This window comes from Lithobates pipiens, unplaced genomic scaffold (assembly GCF_037356315.1).
Source record: "Lithobates pipiens isolate NorthernLeopardFrog02 unplaced genomic scaffold, aLitPip1_a1.2 Scaffold_19, whole genome shotgun sequence".
Classification (NCBI taxonomy): Eukaryota; Metazoa; Chordata; class Amphibia; order Anura; family Ranidae; genus Lithobates; species Lithobates pipiens.
Genome location: NW_027507764.1, coordinates 70,061,031 through 70,080,913, shown reverse-complemented (window position 1 = coordinate 70,080,913; position 19,883 = coordinate 70,061,031). Strand labels below are relative to the sequence as shown.

The 19,883-nt window shown below is 45.8% G+C and overlaps 1 protein-coding gene across 3 annotated transcripts in view; it reads left to right on the top strand.

Annotated features, from left to right (window-relative positions):
• LOC143996051 (ATP-dependent translocase ABCB1-like) overlaps positions 1-19,883 on the top strand; it is a 102,276-nt gene that overhangs the window by 62,144 nt on the left and 20,249 nt on the right. For all 3 annotated transcript variants that reach the window (XM_077490858.1, XM_077490859.1, XM_077490860.1), the window contains 3 exons: positions 7,215-7,418; positions 10,412-10,512; positions 11,075-11,215. In XM_077490858.1, the coding sequence (XP_077346984.1) occupies positions 7,215-7,418; positions 10,412-10,512; positions 11,075-11,215 (446 nt within the window). The remainder of the gene's footprint in view (positions 1-7,214; positions 7,419-10,411; positions 10,513-11,074; positions 11,216-19,883) is intronic.

Genomic DNA, 19,883 nt, shown 5'->3' with positions numbered 1-19,883 from the left:
CCTTCCCCCTCTTGTCTCTCTATCTTTTCTTCTTTTGTTCCCTATTTTTCCTCACTCTTCTTTGTAATCTCTCCCATTGCTAACGAATTCTGCGTAGGAGGGGGTGGTGGAAGAAGGGCCTGCCCTCCGGAAACGACGAGGGAATGAGTTGCCTGGTTCTGGATCCAGTCTCGATACCATCCCCTACTCATATTCCCTCCTTTTCTTCTGTTTATTATAAGTATAATGTGATGGTTGGCCCTTTGGTTTTATATTCATGCTTTGTAGCCCCTGCAAGGGCGCACAAGGAGCAGATTGTAGTCTCTTGTTTATTCCTGTTTATTCAACTTTTCAATAAAAATATTGAAACAGAAAAGGACAACGCTCCATACTTCTTAAATTCTGACATTAAGTTGGGCACAGAGATCAGGAGATTGGATATGAAGAAGAGCAGGTCATCAGCGAAAGCTGCTACTTTGGGGGAGAGGGAATCACTCAGTTTGATGCTGGATACGTTGGGATTATCCCTCACTGTGCGCAAGAAGGGCTCTAAAGATAGGATGAAGATCAGCGGGGACAAGGGGCAGCCCTGCCTTGTACCATTGGTTATGTCAAAGGCAGAGGAGAGCCGCCCGTTGACCTTCACCTGGGCAGAAGGTTTGGAGTAGATGGCTTGGAGCCAATTTAGCATTCTCTGTCCCAGTCCTATGTGGCGGAGGGTTTCCATTAGAAAAGGCCAGTGGACCCTATCGAACGCCTTTTCTGCATTGGTCAAGAGCAGTAACATCGGGGTATTCCGTGTTTTAGCGGCGTAAATCAGACTAATTGCTTTCGTAGTATTGTCTCTCGCCTCTCTTGATGTCACAAACCCAACCTGGTCGGAGTCTACTAGTGATGGGACCCATTCTGAAAGCCTCATTGATAAAACCTTTGTGAAGATCTTCAAGTCGCCATTCAGAAGAGATATCGGCCTATAGTTTTGGCACAGTAGGGGGTCTTTGTCCTCCTTGGGTATTACAGAAATAAAGACCCTCAATGAGTCCACCGGGGGGGATCGCTCCTTCACCAGCCTCATTGTAAGCAGCTAAGAAATGAAGAATCAGAATGGCGCCAAAGGTTCTGTAATACACCAACGAGTATCCGTCTGGTCCCGGGGCTTTGACATTTTGCATTCTGGCTATCGCTAGGGTCACCTCGTCCCCCGAGAGCGGTTTCTCTAATACCCCTAAGGCTTTTTCCGGCAATTGCAGAAGGCCCGACTTCCGGATATATTCCCATATTGCCTCTCTTTCTAGGGATTGCCCTCTGGCAGAGTGTTGGCGCAGTAGATTGTAGAGGGAGGTATAGTATTTGAAAAACTGGTCTGCAATCTCTTCGGTGGTGTGAACCTTAGTTCCCCCCTCCTTCCTAAGTTCTGGAATGAAGGTTTGTGCCCGTTGGGCCCTCAAGGCCCTCGCCAGCAGTTTGCCACATTTATTGCTGTGTTCATAAAAAGTGCATTTGCATTTTTCTATGACTGCTTTAGCTCTGAACAGTGCCAATGTTTTCAGTTAATTCCTTAGGCCCATAAGGTCCTGCAGCACCTGTGTGGCCAAAGATTGTTTATGTACTGCCTCCAGTGTTCTGATGATACCCAAAATGTCTGAAGTCTGTTGGGCCCTTGCTTTCTTGAGACGGGTGCCTATTTTTATGAGGACAACCCTAATGGTGCATTTGTGGGCCTCTCATGTTTTTTGTTTTTACATTGCTGAATAGTAGTTTTACATTGTTGGACTATGCTACTACTGCGAACGAGTTTGGCTTGCAGTTGCAGAGTGGCCCCATTGAAATCAATAGGCGAGTTTGACAGGCAGTGCTGCCTGTCAAATTCTGCAGGCTCCAAGCTGTCCATTGAGCTCAGTGCCACGGTCAAGAAGTGAGGAGAGACACTGTGAGCTCATCCTCTCAGTCTGCTGCAAACAGAGTGTGCCAGCTTGTATTTAACCACTTGCTTACTGGGCACTTAAACCCCCTCCTATCCAGACCATTTTTTAGCTTTCAGCGCTGTCGAAATTTGATTGACAATTGCGCGGTCATACAACACTGTACCCAAATGAAATTTTTATCATTTTTTCCCCCCAAATAGAGCTTTCTTTTGGTGGTATTTGATCATGATCACCTGTGCAATTTATTCGTTTTTTTTTTTTTTTTTATTAAAAAGACAGAATTAAAAAAAAAAAAAATTTTTGTTTTAAAATTTTATTGATGTACGCTGATGAGGCGGCAGTGATGGGCACCGATAGGTGGCACTGATGGGCACTCATGGACGGCAGCGATGGGCACTGATCGGTTACACTGATAGGCAGCACTTCAAGGTGGCACTGATTGGCACCACTGGTGGGCATTGATAAGTGTCACTTGTGGGCATCGATAAGTGGCACTTGTGGGCATCAATAGGTTGCACTTGTGGGCACTGTTGGTTGGTATAAATGAGACATAATTGTGTCTTCCTCTTCGGGACCAATGTCCGATGATCGATGACCGATGTCCCTTTAAGATGAGCCGGCGATCACAAAACGATCACTGAGCTTTTGTTTACATCATGTGATCAGCTGTCATTGGCTGACAGCTGATCATATGGTAAGGAGCCGGGACCGGCCCCTTACTCAGATCGGTGAGTAAGTATAGGTGACTTGGTGATCACAGCACGCTCCGCCCAAAGAAGTGTGCACAGGGGAGGCCATCATATGACGGTCTCCCGGGAATTCACATCCGCGCTGTGGCCGCCGTTGTGGCCATAGCGCGGATGTGAGGTAGTTAAACTGGCTGCTCTGTATGTATGTTCTGACAGGCTGCGCAAGAAGCCTTGTTTGTGTCTCCAGAACCATAGATGATAGGAGCCCCGTTGGTCTTCCCCCAAAATTTTGGGTCTCTGTGACCCCTGGTCGCTGAGCCACAACCCTCCATAATTTTTTTTGAGGAGGGTTTTTGTGATTTTTTTTTTTATCTTAAGGTAAGGGGCTTGGAACTGCAGCTCCAATAGCCCCTATGTCAATCTGGCCCTGGCTAGCGTCCATCAAATAAAAAAAATAAAAAAAACTTAAATTTCCTTAAAGAGGTAGTAAAGTTTTCTTGTTTCATTTTACCTACAGGTAAGCCTATAATAAGACTTACCTGTAGGTACTGTAAATATCTCCTACACTTGCACCGTTCAGGAGTTATTATATATATACGCCACTAATGACATCATCGGCGCATGCGCTCTGAAAGAATGGTCATCCGTTCCGTTTCTTCAAGGCCCTGTGCTGTGACCGGCGGCTTCCACGTGGGAGTGACATCATCATGGCTCCGGCCAATCACATCGCTTTGTTCTAAGTATTTCCTAATGAACTAGTATGCAATGCATTATGCACTATGCTCATTATGCCTTTGTCTTACAGGTTGTTTTTTTTACAACCTCTTTAAAGTCCTCCTTTGTTAGGAATGGCATATTGCCACATCACTGAGGCCAGGCCTTCTTGAAGGAAGCAGGGGTCTGTGTTTGGAGCCAACCATAAATGTTTATAACCTGCTTGGGAGCAGATGATGATGTCAGAAAGTAAGGAACCTGTAGAAGTGATGATTGATAAACTCAAAGTTGTTTTGAAGATATTCATAGGTAACAATCTTACCATTTTCAAATACATGACAAACATAATGTATTCTTTATTGACCCACCAGATCACATCTATATAGTCATAAAGAATGGGATGAACCACAGAGGTGAATTGGGTGAGACTGGTGTGACTGTCAACATCTTTACATAAGTTTTTGCTTTTATGCCAAAGTATAATTTCTATATCAAGTGGAGAATTTTACAATTGCTGTTATGAAGGCAAACTCTAAAAAACTCGAAGCAATTGATCGATTAGTCTTTCATAGAGCCCCTGATTGTGACCATTCTTTCCACCAGTGTTGCCAACCGGCGGTATTTTTACTGGCAGCCAGTAAAAAATTGGCACGTTTCTCCTGCCAGTAAATGCCAGTGACAGGAAAAGGTTGCCATTAAAAAATATGGCTGTGATGCTTGACTTGGGACTGTGCATCCAAAAAGGCGGCCGGTACCATCCGAGTGCCTGATACAGTGTGTTCAGGCGGTGCTGGTGGAGGGCACGCCTGGTGTAGCCAGTGCCTGAGCATGTTGTGTGATGTCATGGAGAAAGGGAGCCGAGCAGAGCGGGTGGAGCCAAGTGTGCAGGTCTGTAGGACGGGAGCAAGGCAAGCCGGGAGAGGGACTGTTAGTGCTGTTTGGACTGGAGTGGACTGAAGGGACCACCTGGCATGGAGAGAGACTGTTATGTGACTCGGGAGGAGACGTGTTGTGTCGGTGAGGTATCATCATCATCTGTGGTGCTGCACACTGCTGTCAGTGTCACTGCGAGAGTCATTTTCATGTGTGCATGTCTGCCCATTCTAATTTCTTGCCCTCCTGAGTCCTGTCCCTGAGCTATTTACTTACTATATAGAAAATAAAATAGGAAATACGTTTTTTGCCTTTATATTTACCTTAAATCACATTACTAATTGCATATTGTACTTGTGTGTAGCCTAAATACTGACATTTGAACTTAAAACTGTAATTTTGTAACTTTTGGAAATGCCTGTAAAAACTTGGATGTGCCAGTAAATTTTGGATGTAGTGTCAGTAAATGTCAATCAAGTAGGTTGGCAACACTGTTTTCCACTGAGGGATTGAACCAGTCATTAAGGTATGTCAGTTGGACCTCCCAAAAGTGTGTAACTGATAGACCTTGGTGTTCTTGCAGAACACATTTGTTGATGTGTAGCTCCTTCTCATTGCATATAAATGAAAAGATTAGGGAGTATAGAGAAGAGAAATGTTTATTCTGTATATGGTTTATGTGCCCACTAAGTTTAATAGGAGAAATTGCAATACTTTTAGTTTTATAGAGGTTATATTATATTATAGAGGTCAGGTTCAGTCCAAAGTAATTGTTCAAAAGATATTTCATTGCAATCCCTAAGTATTTAAATTTGTCTGTGTACTAAGCTGAGGTATCTTATGGAGTGAGTTGTGGAAGTGCTAGACCAATAGAGAATAGTAAGGGCTTTTCTATAAATGTACCAAAATCTTCAACTACCCTTAGAACTAATTTTGTGACTTTGTCATGTCTTTTACATATTGTAAGGTGTCGTCTGAGCGAAAGAAAAAAAATCTGTTCCTTAAAGTGGAACTTTACCCATAACAACTTGATTAAAAAAATGATGTTCTTTAGAAAAAACATACATTTCACATTAATAATTATGCTATCAAAATGAATGTGTGCTGTAAATCTTTAGACTGTCAGCAGATCAGCCTCTACAAATTTGCAATAGTGCTGAAAAATAGAGAGCAACTGAGCATGTGCAGAGCAGGGAGAGACAGAGTATTACTAGATTTTAAACAGTATAGGCACTTATTTGTAATGTATTACATACAGTGGCGGCCCGTCCATAGGGGGCGCCCCCCCTCCTGTAGTCAAAAAAATAAAAAATATTTTTTTTTTAAAGCGGGCCTTTAAAAAAAAACATCCTTTAAGTGCACTGTGTTCGGGCGCCGGACACAGTGCACTATTGGAAGCGTCACATCAATGCAATCACAAGATTGCAGATGTGGCACTTCATTTGCAGGCTTTTAACCCACCTTGCGGCGCAATCCAAATCGCCGGCCGGCTTCCGCCTGAGAGTTGCTTTGTTTAAGTCAGGATGAGGCAGGAGAGGAGAGGAGCGGAGCATGCTGGGATTGATGTGCACACCACGTGACTCAGACCAGGAAGCAGAGTAAGCATACAGCTCCTAGTCGCGGGATAGAGGAGCTGCCTATTGAAGTGTGTTAGATGGTGAGGAGCGGACTGACACATCATACAGAGGACAGTATGTGCAGGTAGGACCAGAGACCAATCAGCTTCACTGTTTGCTGTATATAAAAAGGGATTGTGTGGGTGAAGGATAGAGCAAGGAGAAAAATCAATCGAAAAATCTATGTAAATAAAGAGCCCTGGAGAATGGAACTGATTATAGCTCAACCTGGCTACACACATTGTACTAGTTTTGTTCCATGTTTGGTTTAAGGGCAAACAGCAGTAATCAAGGAGGAGATTTTTATACACAGTGACTGTCACACACAGGCAGTGCTAAATATGAGCAGTAACGCCGCATACAAATGATCGGACTTTCCGGCAGACTAGGTCCGACTGACTTTCGGCGGAGTTTCGATGGACTTCCGAACTAACGGACTTGCCCACACACGAACGGACTAAATCCATTCGAAAGTCATTTAGTTTTGAACGTGATGACGTAAGACGGGACTAAAAAAAGGAAGTTCAATAGCCAGTAGCCAATAACTGCTCTTGCGTCGTATTTGGTCTGTTGGACCAGCATACAGACGAACAGTTTCCCCGATAGGAATTCAGTCTGTCAAACAGATTTGAAACATGTTCTATTTCTAGGTCCGTTGGATTTTTTTAATGAAAAACGATCGGATTAGCCCCCTGATTCCGTTGGACCTAGTCTGCCGGAAAGTCTAGTCGTGTTTACGCGGCATAAGGGTTACTTTGCTGTATGAGTTTACTTGTGCATGTGTATATACTTGTGCATTGGCACAGTAGCAGCAATTTATGGGCACAGTGGTTGCGTTTGGCACAGTAGCTGTGTTTGATGGTATAGTGGCGCCAATTGATGGGCACAGTGGCTGCGTTTGATGGGCACAGTGTCTGGATTTTATGTCACAGTGAGGCTCATGTTCTGACTATAGTTCTACTTTGAGGTGTATAAGCCCCTTACAGTAATTTTGGTTATGGGGCACACAAGAACACTCCTCCCTTCTTTCCCACAATTCAGAACTTGGTGCCTCAGCATTTTGTCACTAGGTCTCGGCACTGGCAAGGGTTATAGGGATAGTGTCCAGTCCTGTGCAAGTGATTCATTTTTGAAAATAGATACTTACAAAGGCATTTTGGGGGGCTCTGGCAGTAGGGAGGTGTAGTAACAATAACAGCAGGCGATTTAGGGTCTCTGCATTGCAGTATACAGTTTATTGTCCTTATTCTGGTAAAAGTACACTGCTATCCATACTTCTCTTTACTGTTACTGCTTTCCCCATAATTCAGTATCAACAAATAAAAATCGTGGATCATTTACTATGGAAATAATGACTGGTGACAATGTACAAATACTTGGATTTCATTGAACACTATCATCTATTTTATGTCTTACAGGCTACAGGGGCCAGACTGGCATCACTCTCCCAGAATATTGCAAACATGGGTACTGCCATTATCATATCTTTCATTTATGGGTGGCAGCTGACTCTTCTCCTATTGGCCATTATACCAATCCTGGCCATTTCTTCTGTCATCAGGATGAAGATGTTTACTGGACATGCCATAAAAGACAAAGCAGATTTAGAAATAGCAGGAAAAGTGAGTAAAATGTATTGTGGTTCCAAGCTATTGCTACAGAATAGTAAATGTATGGATGTGTCTAACTACTTTCTTATAATGTAAACTTGTTCAGCAATGTGATCTTCCTAAGTAGCCTGCATGTAGTCTGTATGTAAACATTGTTAATGGACTTCTCTTACTTGTTTCCTTTTGGACTCTTAAAGCGGTATTAAATGGGCCCTGGGTGGTTATTGTCATAATGTGCAAGTATGCACTGTATATTAGCACAATTTGGCAGACTTACTTGTCAAACCATAGCTTTGACTATACGGCACATTCGCTATGGTGATGTCTCTGCTTTTTTCACCCTAATGACAAAGTACTGTATAATCAAAGTTACGGTATTCCCAGTAGTAACATATAGTTGTGAAAGTTGGACCATAAGGAAGGCTGAATGTGGAAGAATTGATGCTTTTGAGCTATGGTGTTGGAGAAGACTCTTGAAAGTCCCTTGGATGGCAAGAAGATCAAACCAGTCAATCTGGAAGGAAATCACCCCTGAATGTTCACTGGAAGGACAGATCCTGAAGCTGAATCTTAAATACTTTGTCCACCTACAATACTTTGTTCACCCACTCTACTTGTGCTGGTGAGCATTATCTCTAGTACAGAAAATTATGGCAAATGGTCAAAAGTTTACAAATGTTAATGGAACAAGGTAAACCTTACAATGGGAAAAATGAATGTAGCAAAGTCCCGGGCCCCTCGAGTCCTAATGGTAACCTCCAGAGTTAGGGACAGCTGACATCCTTCTATGTAGAGTGGGTTACAAGGCATGGTGGGTGTAATGCAAGATGAATAGGTGGGCGCCAGACACTTTTTGAATGCAAAGAGATTTATCGTCTCTTAAACAGAACTGTGGGAGAGAGGGTTGGGGCCAGGACACCCTTAGGTAGATTCAAAAATAATTATCAGGCTTCGAGACTTCTATAGGTAGACAGCTATACAGGTGAAGGCCTCCAGCCGGATACCACTTCTGTATAGGTAGGACCGCTGTCTCCTATGGCAACAATCTTGTAGCGATTACTAACGGCAATTGAAGTCAACTATTTGCACCATGAACAGTTCTGATGCCGCCAGGCATGTACTGGCCACTGGGACTACTGGGAGTTTCCCGGTGGGCCGATGGCTCAGTGGGCCACTCAGATGTAAGGGGGCTGGTGATGGGCCACTCTGATGTAAGGGGGCTGGTGATGGGACACTCTGATGTAAGGCAGCTGCTGATGGGACACTCTGATATAAGGGGGTGCTGATGGGACACTCTGATGTAAGGGGGTGCTGATGGGACACTCTGATATAAGGGGGCTGCTGATGGGACACTCTGATGTAAGGGGTGCAGATGGGACACTATGTTGTAAGGGGGCTGGTGATAGGACACTGTAATGTAAGGGAGTGCTGATGGGACACTCAAAATGTAAGTGGGCTGGTCTGGATGAAGTCCAGGGCCAAATTTCTGCCCCAGTCCAGCCCTGGATGCCGCGTAAACACGACCGGACTTTCCGTCAGAATAAACTCTGACGGTCTTTCCGACGGAGTTCTGACCGAACAGACTTGCCTACAGATGATCACACCAAAGTCTGTTAATTTCGATGACGTAAGACGGGACTAGAAAAGGAAGTTCAATAGCCAGTAGCCAATAGCTGCCCTTGCGTCATATTTGGTCCGTCGGAATAGCATACAGATGAACGGTTTTCCCAATAGGAATTGATTCCGTTGGAAAGAGTTAAAACATATTCTATTTCTAGGTCCTTCAGAATTTTTGAAGAAAAAAGTCAGAAGAAGCCCACACACGATCGGACCTTTTCTGCCAGAAAGTCCGGTCGTGTGTACGCGGCATTAGTTTACCCCACCATCACTCATTGTGGGTCTTCACTCAACAAGCCCCCAGTCTCTCTTACTAGACTTCAGATCCACTAGCCACTGGATCCCCCTGAGCTCATCCACTGTTACCACTCAAGTGTCACCCTCGCTTCCCTGCTGGATCCCTGGCTTGGCACTCACAGATACTCTTTAAGCTTCACCCCTGCGGACCCACTAGGTCTCTGGCTTGGCACTCACAGATACTCCACAAGCGTCAGCTCTGCTGTCCCGCTGGGTCCCTGACTTGGCACTTGCTGAAGTTTTCCCACTTCTTCACTGTCCCCGGTTGGTGAGAAGTCTGCTCTGGTACTGGTCTCAGCTTACTCACAGCGGTCTCCGGTAACAAGGTGGATTGTACCTTAGTGGTAACAGCTTTCCCTCTACCTCCCACCACAACTGGTTCCCTGGGCTGTGGAACCATTACTTCTGGTTGGACTACAAGCCTGCAGTCCCAACCCTATGCTGCTCTCTTGCTTCTGGATAGGCCTTCAGACAGCCTAGCAGCCAGATGTCCCAGGGATAGGCCTTAGGTTTCTGGCCTAGCAGCCCAGGGCAATATGACACACGTCCACCAAGACAACCATCCAGGTGGCACAGAACCCCGATCGCCTGACTCCATCTAAATAAATAGGTGCTCCCAGCAGGCCAATGGACCCAAGAAAATCCCTGCTCATTGGCTGAGAGACTCCATTCATTCATAATCTGTCCTTGCTTGCCCTTTTCTTATCCAATGTCACCAGTCATAATGCCACTTAGTGACAGAAGAGAGAAGTGCACCAATTCCAGAATTAGGGGGAAATCAATTGATCTCCTAACAATTGGCCAAGACAACTATCGCCTGGCAACTAAATTTAATAGCAGCCCTGCCTAAACATCAGGGTACTACTCCTAAGGCAGGATTTCCCCTCACTCTCCCTCACTCAGGTCACATTTCATATCGCTTCATGTCACCAGGAGACAAAGTGAAGGGAAGTTTCCCAATAAATAAATGACATTGACAAGTGTTATAACTTTTCCATTCTCTATTCTAATGAAAATGTGTTGGCTTTAAATATATTTGAATGAAGAAAACCAAAGAACTAAACTATATACTACATTTTCTTGCATCTAAGGTTGCCCTTGATGCTATTGAAAACATTCGGACAGTTGTATCTTTAACCCGAGAGCAGCAATTTGAAGCCCTGTTTGAAGAAAAGCTGGAAGGTCCTTATAGGTAAGAAAATAAGCATTAAAACTTTGTTTTGAGTATGTTTGGCATTATGCCTTATTGTATACAACTTTCTGAAGCCCATAATTTTTTGGTAAATCCATTGATTTTTTTTTTTTTTGGAGATCTTGCCAGTTTCAGCTCTCCTCTTGTAGACTAATAGTGCTAAGTCTCTGCCTTGCAGCAATTAGCAGCAGCATTTTCCAGGTTGCTGTGTGAATTTTGTCAGCTTGCTATAAAGTTGCATATTAGGTCTATCACTAAGGACGGGTTCACATATCGCCGGACGTGTGGAAACTTGTATTTCGCATATATGTGAGCCCAGCCTAAAGGAGTGTACATGGCAGGCTGACAATGCTGCACTCACTTACATTTTAGGTCATTTAAGAATGCCCCGCCTACATTGGTGGTCTGTGAGAGAAGGACCCCCTTCTTCCTGCCTGAGGGAGGAGAGGCTCCACTTGTCCTGCTGAAATATCTGGGGGTACCATTATAAAGAGACTATACAGGCTATCTACTATAAACACTTATAAAATTGTGAAGTATTTACACAGACTTTCTGTTATAGGAATTCCATCAAGAACGCCCATATGCAAGGCTTCTCCTATGGACTATCCCAGGCTATCATGTTCTTTGCATATGCTGCTAGTTTTAGGTTTGGTGCCTTTTTAGTGGTGCAAGGATACATGACCTTTGAAAATGTGTTTCTGTAAGTATTTGATTGATTTCACGTAATACAAATGTATCTAATGTAATCCAGGAAAATGTTGATCTCTAAAAGAGCTTAAAGATTCGCTATATAGCCATAACATTCTCCAGATACAGTGCCTGGAAAAAAGTATTCATACCCCTTGAAATTTTCCACATTTTGTTTTTTATGTTACAACCAAAAACGAAAATGGATTCTTTTTTTTTGTGATAGACCAACACAAAGTGACACATAATTGTGAAGCAGAAAGAAAATGGTAAATCGTTTTCAGCATTTATTACAATGAAATATGTGAAAAGTGTGGCATGCATCTCTGAGCCCCCCTGAGTCAATACTTTGTAGAACCACCTTTCACTGCAATTACAGCTGCAAGTGTTTTTGGGGATGTCTCTACCAGCTTTGCAGATCTAGAGAATGAAACATTTTTGCCCATTCTTCTTTGCAAAATAGCTCAAGCTCTGTCAGATTGGATGAGAGCGCCTGTGAACAGCATGTCTTGCCACAGATTCTCAATTGGATTTAGGTCTGGACTTTGACTGGGCCATTCTAACACATGAATATGCTTTGATCTAAACCATTCCATTGTAGCTCTGGCTGTATGTTTAGGGTCATTGTCCTGCTGGAAGGTGAACCTCCGCCCCAGTCTCAAGTCTTTTGCAGACTCTAACAGGTTTTCTTCTAAGATTGTCCTGTATTTGGCTCCATCCATCTTCCCATCAACTCTGACCAGTAGGGATGAGCCGAACACCCCCCGGTTCGGTTCGCACCAGAACTTGCGAACGACCCCCGCGTTCGGTACGAACGTTAGAACCCCATTGAAGTCGAACGTTTGAATTGGAAAGTGCTAATTTTAACGGCTAATATGCAAGATAGTGTCCTAAAAAGGGTTTGGCGACCTGCCTCCTGCCTCAGGGGACATGGGTCACTGCAAAAAAAAGTTTTAAAAACTACCGTTTTGGCGGGAGCACTGATTTTAATGACGATTAAAGTGAAAAAAAAAAAGTGAAATATTCCTTTAAATATGGTGCCTGGGGGGTGTCTGTAGTATGCCTGTGAAGTGCCACGTGTTTCCCGTGTTTAGAACAGTCCCTGCACAAAATGACATTAAACGGAAATAACACCATTTAAAACTGCTTGCGGTTTTAATGTTATATCTGGTTCCTGCAATATGGTTGAAAATCATTCAGAAAAATGGCATGGGTAGCCCTCCCTGCCCATTACCAGCCCCTTTGGGTTTCGTACGCATATTAAGGGGAACCCCGTACCCATATTAAAAAAAAGGAAATGCGTGTGGCCCCCAGGCCCTATATACTCAGAACAGCAGTATACAGGCGGTGCAAACAAGACAGGGACTGTGAAGGTTTGTTGTGTTAAGTTGAATCTGTTTGTAATTTTCAACTGGTACATTTTTAAAGTGTAGCTCCAGTCAAAAAAACTATTTTTAAGCTTTTTGGAAAACATAGGGAAGGGTTATCACCCCTGTATAATTTGTTTTGTCGTCCATCTTTTTTCATCTCACTTGCTGTTGTCTCCTTCCGTTTGCAAGTAGGAGATGTTTGTAAATTGGATGTTTGAAAGTAGGGGCCTGCCCTATATGCTCTGCAGAAATGGCGGAACAAGGTGTTGGTTTTGCAACAACATTGTAAGCCCTCAAAGTGACTCTTGGTGGGCGCTGGAGCGCCCTGCTGTGAACGATTATATCAAGAATTGTAATTACATGCCATTGTTGAACAGTGGTAGAAAAATTGACCTTTGGTGGTTGTGGTGCTGGTGCCACAACACTATAAGTCCTCACCGTTACTCTGGGTGGGCACAGGAAGGGGCCCTCCTGTGAAATATTATATCAAGAATTGTAATTACATGTCCCTGTTAAACAGGGGCAGAAAAATTGGGCCTTAGGCACTGGTGCCATCACACTGCAACCTCTGCCATACACTCTAGTTTTATTGCAGGAATTAGCCCTGCTGCAAAGCATTGCATCAAAAATTGTACTTAAACGCCCCTGTTAAACAGGGGCAGAAAAATTGGGCCTTAGGCACTGGTGCCATCACACTGCAACCTCTGCCATATACAGTGGTGTGAAAAAGTGTTTGCCCCCTTTCTCATTTCCTGTTCCTTTGCATGTTTGTCACACTTAAGTGTTTCGGAACATCAAACCAATTTAAACAATAGTCAAGGACAACACAAGTAAACACAAAATGCAATTTGTAAATGAAGGTGTTTATTATTAAAGGTGAAAAAAAATCCAAACCATCATGGCCCTGTGTGAAAAAGTGATTGCCCCCTAAACCTAATAACTGGTTGGGCCACCCTTAGCAGCAACAACTGCAACCAAGCGTTTGCGATAACGTGCAATGAGGCTTTTACAGCGTCCTGGAGGAATTTTGGCCCACTCATCTTTGCAGAATTGTCCTAATTCAGTTACATTAGAGGGTTTTCGAGCATGAACGGCCTTTTTAAGGTCATACCACAACATCTCAATAGGATTCAGGTCAGGACTTTGGCTAGGCCACTCCAAAGTCTTCATTTTGTTTTTCTTCAGCCATTCGGTGGTGGACTGGCTGGTGTGCTTAGGATCATTGTCCTGCTGCAGAACCCAAGTTCGTTTCAGCTTGAGTACACAAACAGATGGTTGGACATTCTCCTTCAGGATCTCTTGGTAGACAGCAGAATTCATAGTTCCTTTTATCACGGCAAGTCTTCCAGGTCCTGAAGCAGCAAAACAGCCCCAGACCATCACACTACCACCACCATATTTTACTGTTGGTATAATGTTCTTTTTATGAAATGCAGTGTTCCTTCTATGCCAGATATACTTGGACACACACCTTCCAAAGAGTTCCACTTTTGTCTCATCGGTCCACAGAATGTTGTCCCAAAAGTCTTAGGGATCATCAAGATGTGTTGTGGAGAAATTGAGACAAGCTTTGATGTTCTTTTTGCTCAGCAGTGGTTTTCTCCTTGGAACTCTGCCATGCAGGCCATTTTTGCCCAGTCTTTTCCTGATGGTGGAGGCATGAACGCTGACCTTAACTGAGGCAAGTGAGGCCTGCAGTTCCTTGGACATTGTTGTGGGGTCTTTTGTGACCTCTTGGATGAGTCGTCGCTGCGCTCTTGGGGTAATTTTGGGCGGCCGGCCACTCCTGGGAAGGTTCACCACTGTTCCATGTCTTCACCATTTGTGGATAATGGCTCTCATTGTGGTTCGCTGGATTCCCAAAGCTTTGGAAATGGCTTTATAACCCTTTCCAGACTGATAGATCTCAATTACTTTCTTTCTCAATTGTTCCTGAATTTCTTTGGGTCTCGGCATGATGTGTAGCTTTTAAGGATCTTCTGGTGGACCTTACTGTGTCAAGCAGCTCCTATTTAAGTGATGCCTTGATTGTGAACAGGTGTGGCAATAATCAGGCCCTTCGTGGGGCTAGAGAAATTGAACTCAGGTGTGGACAACCACAGTTATAGTATGTTTTAACAAGGGGGGCAATCACTTTTTCACACAGGGCCATGATGGTTTGGATTTTTTTTCACCTTTAATAATAAACACCTTCATTTACAAATTGCATTTTGTGTTTACTTGTGTTGTCCTTGACTATTGTTTAAATTGGTTTGATGTTCCGAAACACTTAAGTGTGACAAACATGCAAAGGAACAGGAAATGAGGAAGGGGGCAAACACTTTTTCACACCACTGTACTCTAGTTTTATTGCAGGAATTAGCCCTGCTGCAAAGCATTGCATCAAAAATTGTACTTAAACGCCCCTGTTAAACAGGGGCAGAAAAATTGGGCCTTAGGCACTGGTGCCATCACACTGCAACCTCTGCCATACACTCTAGTTTTATTGCAGGAATTAGCCCTGCTGCAAAGCATTGCATCAAAAATTGTACTTAAACGCCCCTGTTAAACAGGGGCAGAAAAATTGGGCTGCTGGCATCACCCAGAACCAAAAATGTTCTTCCAACATATCAGCGGAGGAGGAAAAGGATAGACAATCAACATAACAGGACAGTCACTCAGCATCAGCATAGGCAGTCTTGAAGGGATGTGGTATTTCAAAAAAAATTATTCGGTTACATCAGCTTCAGGTGCTTGGTAGCTGTGGGTGATCCAAGACTGATTCATCTTGATGAAGGTCAGTCGATCAACTGATTCGGTGGACAGGCGCACCCTGTGATCGGTAACGAAGCCACCAGCAGCACTGAAGGTGCGTTCCGAAAGAACGCTGGATGCAGGACAGGCCAGTAGCTCAATTGCATACTGTGCAAGCTCTGGCCAGTGATCCATCCTCAAGACCCAGTAAGCCAGAGGATTTTCAGTGGGAAAGGTGTCCAAGTCTGACCTTGCCCCTAGGTATTCCTGCACCATGTAAATTAGACGCTGGCGATGGGTGCTGGAACCAATCATACCTTGGGGCTGCGGACTAAAAAATTGTCTGAAAGCATCAGTCAGACGGCCACCTTCTCCACCGCTCCTTCTGACTGATGCCTCAGCAACACGTTGTCCAGGACCAGGAGTTTGTGACCTCCCAGTCTCTGGGAACGCGTTGCACAGAGCTTTCTGCAAGGCCTCCCGGAGATGTCTCATCCTCTGCTCCCTCTGCGATGGCAAGATAAGGTCGGCAACCTTACCCTTGTACCGTGGATCAAGGAGAGTGGCCAGCCAGTAATGGTCCCTCTCCTTGATCCGAAGAATACGAGGATCCTTCCGCAGGCTTTGCAGGATCAGGGAGGCCATGCAGCGTAGGTTAGCTGAGGCATTCGGTCCGGAGTCCTCTGGGTCACTAAGGACAACATGATCCGCAGCTACCTCCTCCCAGCCACGTACAAGTCCACGTGTTTCTTGGGACTGTAAATCATCCCTATAAGACTGCTGCTGCTGATGCTGATGCTGAGTGCCAGCCTCCACCTCCATTCTGACACAATCATCCTCCTCCTCCTCTTCCTCCTCCTCACCCTCTTCCTGTGTGATGGGTGGCACAGCAGGAACACTGTCTGGATAAAGGGGGCCTTGAGAGGCAAGGAAGTCCTCCTCTTCCTGCCTCTGTTCTGCCTCAAGTGCCCTGTCCATTATTCCACGCAGCGTATGCTCCAAGAGGTGGACAAGAGGTACAGTGTCACTGATGCATGCACTGTCACTGCTCACCATCCTTGTGGCCTCCTCAAACGGTGACAGGACAGTGCATGCATCCCTGATCATGCCCCACTGGCGTGGTGAGAAAAAACCAAGCTCCCCTGACCCTGTCCTGGTGCCGTAGTCGCACAGGTACTCATTGATGGCCCTCTGCTGCGTGTGCAGCCGCTGCAGCATGGCCAATGTTGAGTTCCATCTGGTGGGCATGTCACATATAAGGCGGTTCTTGGGCAGGTTCAACTCCTTTTGGAGCTCAGCCAGCCGAGCACAGGCATTAAATGATCGGCGGAAATGCACACAGACTCTCCTGGCCTGTTTCAGGACATCCTGTAAGCCGGGGTACCTGCCCAAGAACCGCTGCACCACCAGTTTAAGGACGTGAGCTACACAGGGCACATGGGTCAGTTGTCCCTGTCGGAGGGCGGAGAGGAGGTTGGTGCCATTGTCGCAAACCACCATTCCTGGCTTAAGCTGGCGTGGCGTCAACCACCTCTCGGCCTGCCCCTGCAGAGCTGACAAAACATCCGCCCCAGTGTGGCTCCTGCCCCCCAAACAAACCAGCGCAAGCACGGCATGGCATCGTTTTGCCTGCGTACTTGCGTAGCCCCTGCAACGCCTACGGAGCACCGCTGGTTCTGAGGACAGAGCACTGGAAGAGGCCATGGAGGAAGAAGAAGAGGAGGGGGTGGAGGAGAGAGGTGTGTCACAACCAATAGTAGCATTTTGGAGGCGTGGCGGCGGAACAACCTCCAACACTACTGCACCTTGTCCTGCATCCTTCCCAGCAGCCAGAAGGGTGACCCAATGGGCCGTGAAAGACAGGTAACGTCCCTGTCCATGCCTGCTGGACCATGAGTCAGCGGTAATATGCACCTTACCGCTGACCGCCCTGTCCAGCGAGGCAAGGACATTGCCTTCCACATGCCGGTAGAGAGCCGGAATCGCCTTCCGTTTGGGGACCTGCCACTGAGGAACCGCACATTGTACAAACTCACGGAAGGGGGCCGAGTCTACCAACTGAAAAGGCAGCAGTTGAAGTGCTAGCAATTTAGCCAAGCTAGCATTCAACCGCTGGGCATGTGGATGGCTGGGAGTAAACTTCTTCCGCCGGTCCAGCAGCTGGGGCAGGGACATTTGCCTGCTATAATCGGATGTGGATGTACCACTAGCAGAGTTCCCGGAAGCACTTGGCTGTGACACACCTAATTCTACACCTTCATTCCTCTCAGAGCAGGTTTCAGAGAGGACTGAAGGTCTAGTGGGGTTAGAGATGCCAGCTGATGAGGAGTAAGGAGAGGTCCGCTTTGTTCTTTGGTGTGGGTCTTTCAGGTACGCTTGCCAACGAGCTGCATGGCAGGTCAACATATGTCTGGTCAAGCATGTGGTGCCCAAGCGGCTGATGTTTTGGCCACGTGAGATACGCTTGAGACATATGTTGCAAATAGCAGCGGTGCGATCTGATGCACTCGTCTCAAAAAAGGCCCACACCAAAGAACTTTTAGAATAACGCGCAGAGGAAGCGCTCTGCGCAGGCGGAGCTCTGCGGTGTGATTCCGTCTGTGTGCTGCCCCTAAGCTGGCCCCCGGAGGGCATCCTGCCTCGTTGGACATGTGCCTCCTCCTCCTCCCTCCTTCCAGGCACCCACGTGGAGTCAGTGCCCTCATCATCCCCTCCCTCTTCATCGCTGTAGCAAACCTGGCAGTATGCTGCAGCTTGTGGAACATGACTGCCAGATTGCTGTGCTTCTTGAGCATCCTCTCTCTCTGCGCTCACGCTACTGCCTTCCTCTAGCTGAGTGTCATCATCAGAGCCCACCAAACACTGGGCATCCTCCTGGAGCATGTACCCAACACTGTGCTCAAAGAGTTCAGGAGACTCCTCAGGAGGACGTGGTGGGTCTAGGGAAGGAGTCACTGATGATGACATTGAGAGGAGGGACGACGATGTGTTGGCAGCTGCTTTTCTACTACCCTGAGACTGGGTGAGAGAGGATGAGGAGGATGAAGAGGACTTGGTCATCCACTCTACCAAGTCGTTGGCATGTTGCGGTTCAACATGTCCAGCTGCAGAAAAGAAGGACAAGCATGTCCCATGGCCACGTGCTGATGACAATGCACCGCGTCCACGACCAGCACTGTTGTCTCTAGACACAGAGCCTGCTTGCCCTCTTTTATCGGCTCGCGCCTGTCTGCCTCTCCTTGCTGGCCTTCCAGACATGGTAATGGCCTGAAGGGAGTTGGGTAAAACAGTGGTTGGGTAGTTTATATTGTGCTGGAGGCACACAACACCCACTAACTCCTGCAGATGCCTTTTTTATAGAACAGCAGAGTTAAAGGGGTATATACAGATGTATACTGTGCTGTGCTGGAGGCACACACAACTTCCAATAACTCTCACAGATGACAATCGGGCCCAAATAGAGAACAGCTATGTAGGTGGATAATAGCGGTATGTACTGGGTACAGAGCACGCACACAGCACGCACTATCTCCTGAGTGACACTACTGACTGCAAGCTCTATTGTTAAAGATGGACCACTAGCTATATAGGTGAGGTGAATATCACGGTGTATACTGCGGTCAGGGCACGCAGACAATAACCAGAAAACAGCAGAGTTAAAGGGGTATATACAGATGTATACTGTGCTGTGCTGGAGGCACACACAACTTCCAAAAACTCCCGCAGATGACAATCGGGCCCAAATAGAGAACAGCTATGTAGGTGGATTATAGCGGTATGTACTGGGTACAGAGCACGCACACAGCACGCACTATCTCCTGAGTGACACTACTGACTGCAAGCTCTATTGTTAAAGATGGACCACTAGCTATATAGGTGAGGTGAATATCACGGTGTATACTGCGGTCAGGGCACGCAGACAATAACCAGAAAACAGCAGAGTTAAAGGGGTATATACAGATGTATACTGTGCTGTGCTGGAGGCACACACAACTTCCAAAAACTCCCGCAGATGACAATCGGGCCCAAATAGAGAACAGCTATGTAGGTGGATTATAGCGGTATGTACTGGGTACAGAGCACGCACACAGCACGCACTATCTCCTGAGTGACACTACTGACTGCAAGCTCTATTGTTAAAGATGGACCACTAGCTATATAGGTGAGGTGAATATCACGGTGTATACTGCGGTCAGGGCACGCAGACAATAACCAGAAAACAGCAGAGTTAAAGGGGTATATACAGATGTATACTGTGCTGTGCTGGAGGCACACACAACTTCCAATAACTCCTGCAGATGACAATCGGGCCCAAATAGAGAACAGCTATGTAGGTGGATAATAGCGGTATGTACTGGGTACAGAGCACGCACACAGCACGCACTATCTCCTGAGTGACACTACTGACTGCAAGCTCTATTGTTAAAGATGGACCACTAGCTATATAGGTGAGGTGAATATCACGGTGTATACTGCGGTCAGGGCACGCAGACAATAACCAGAAAACAGCAGAGTTAAAGGGGTATATACAGATGTATACTGTGCTGTGCTGGAGGCACACACAACTTCCAATAACTC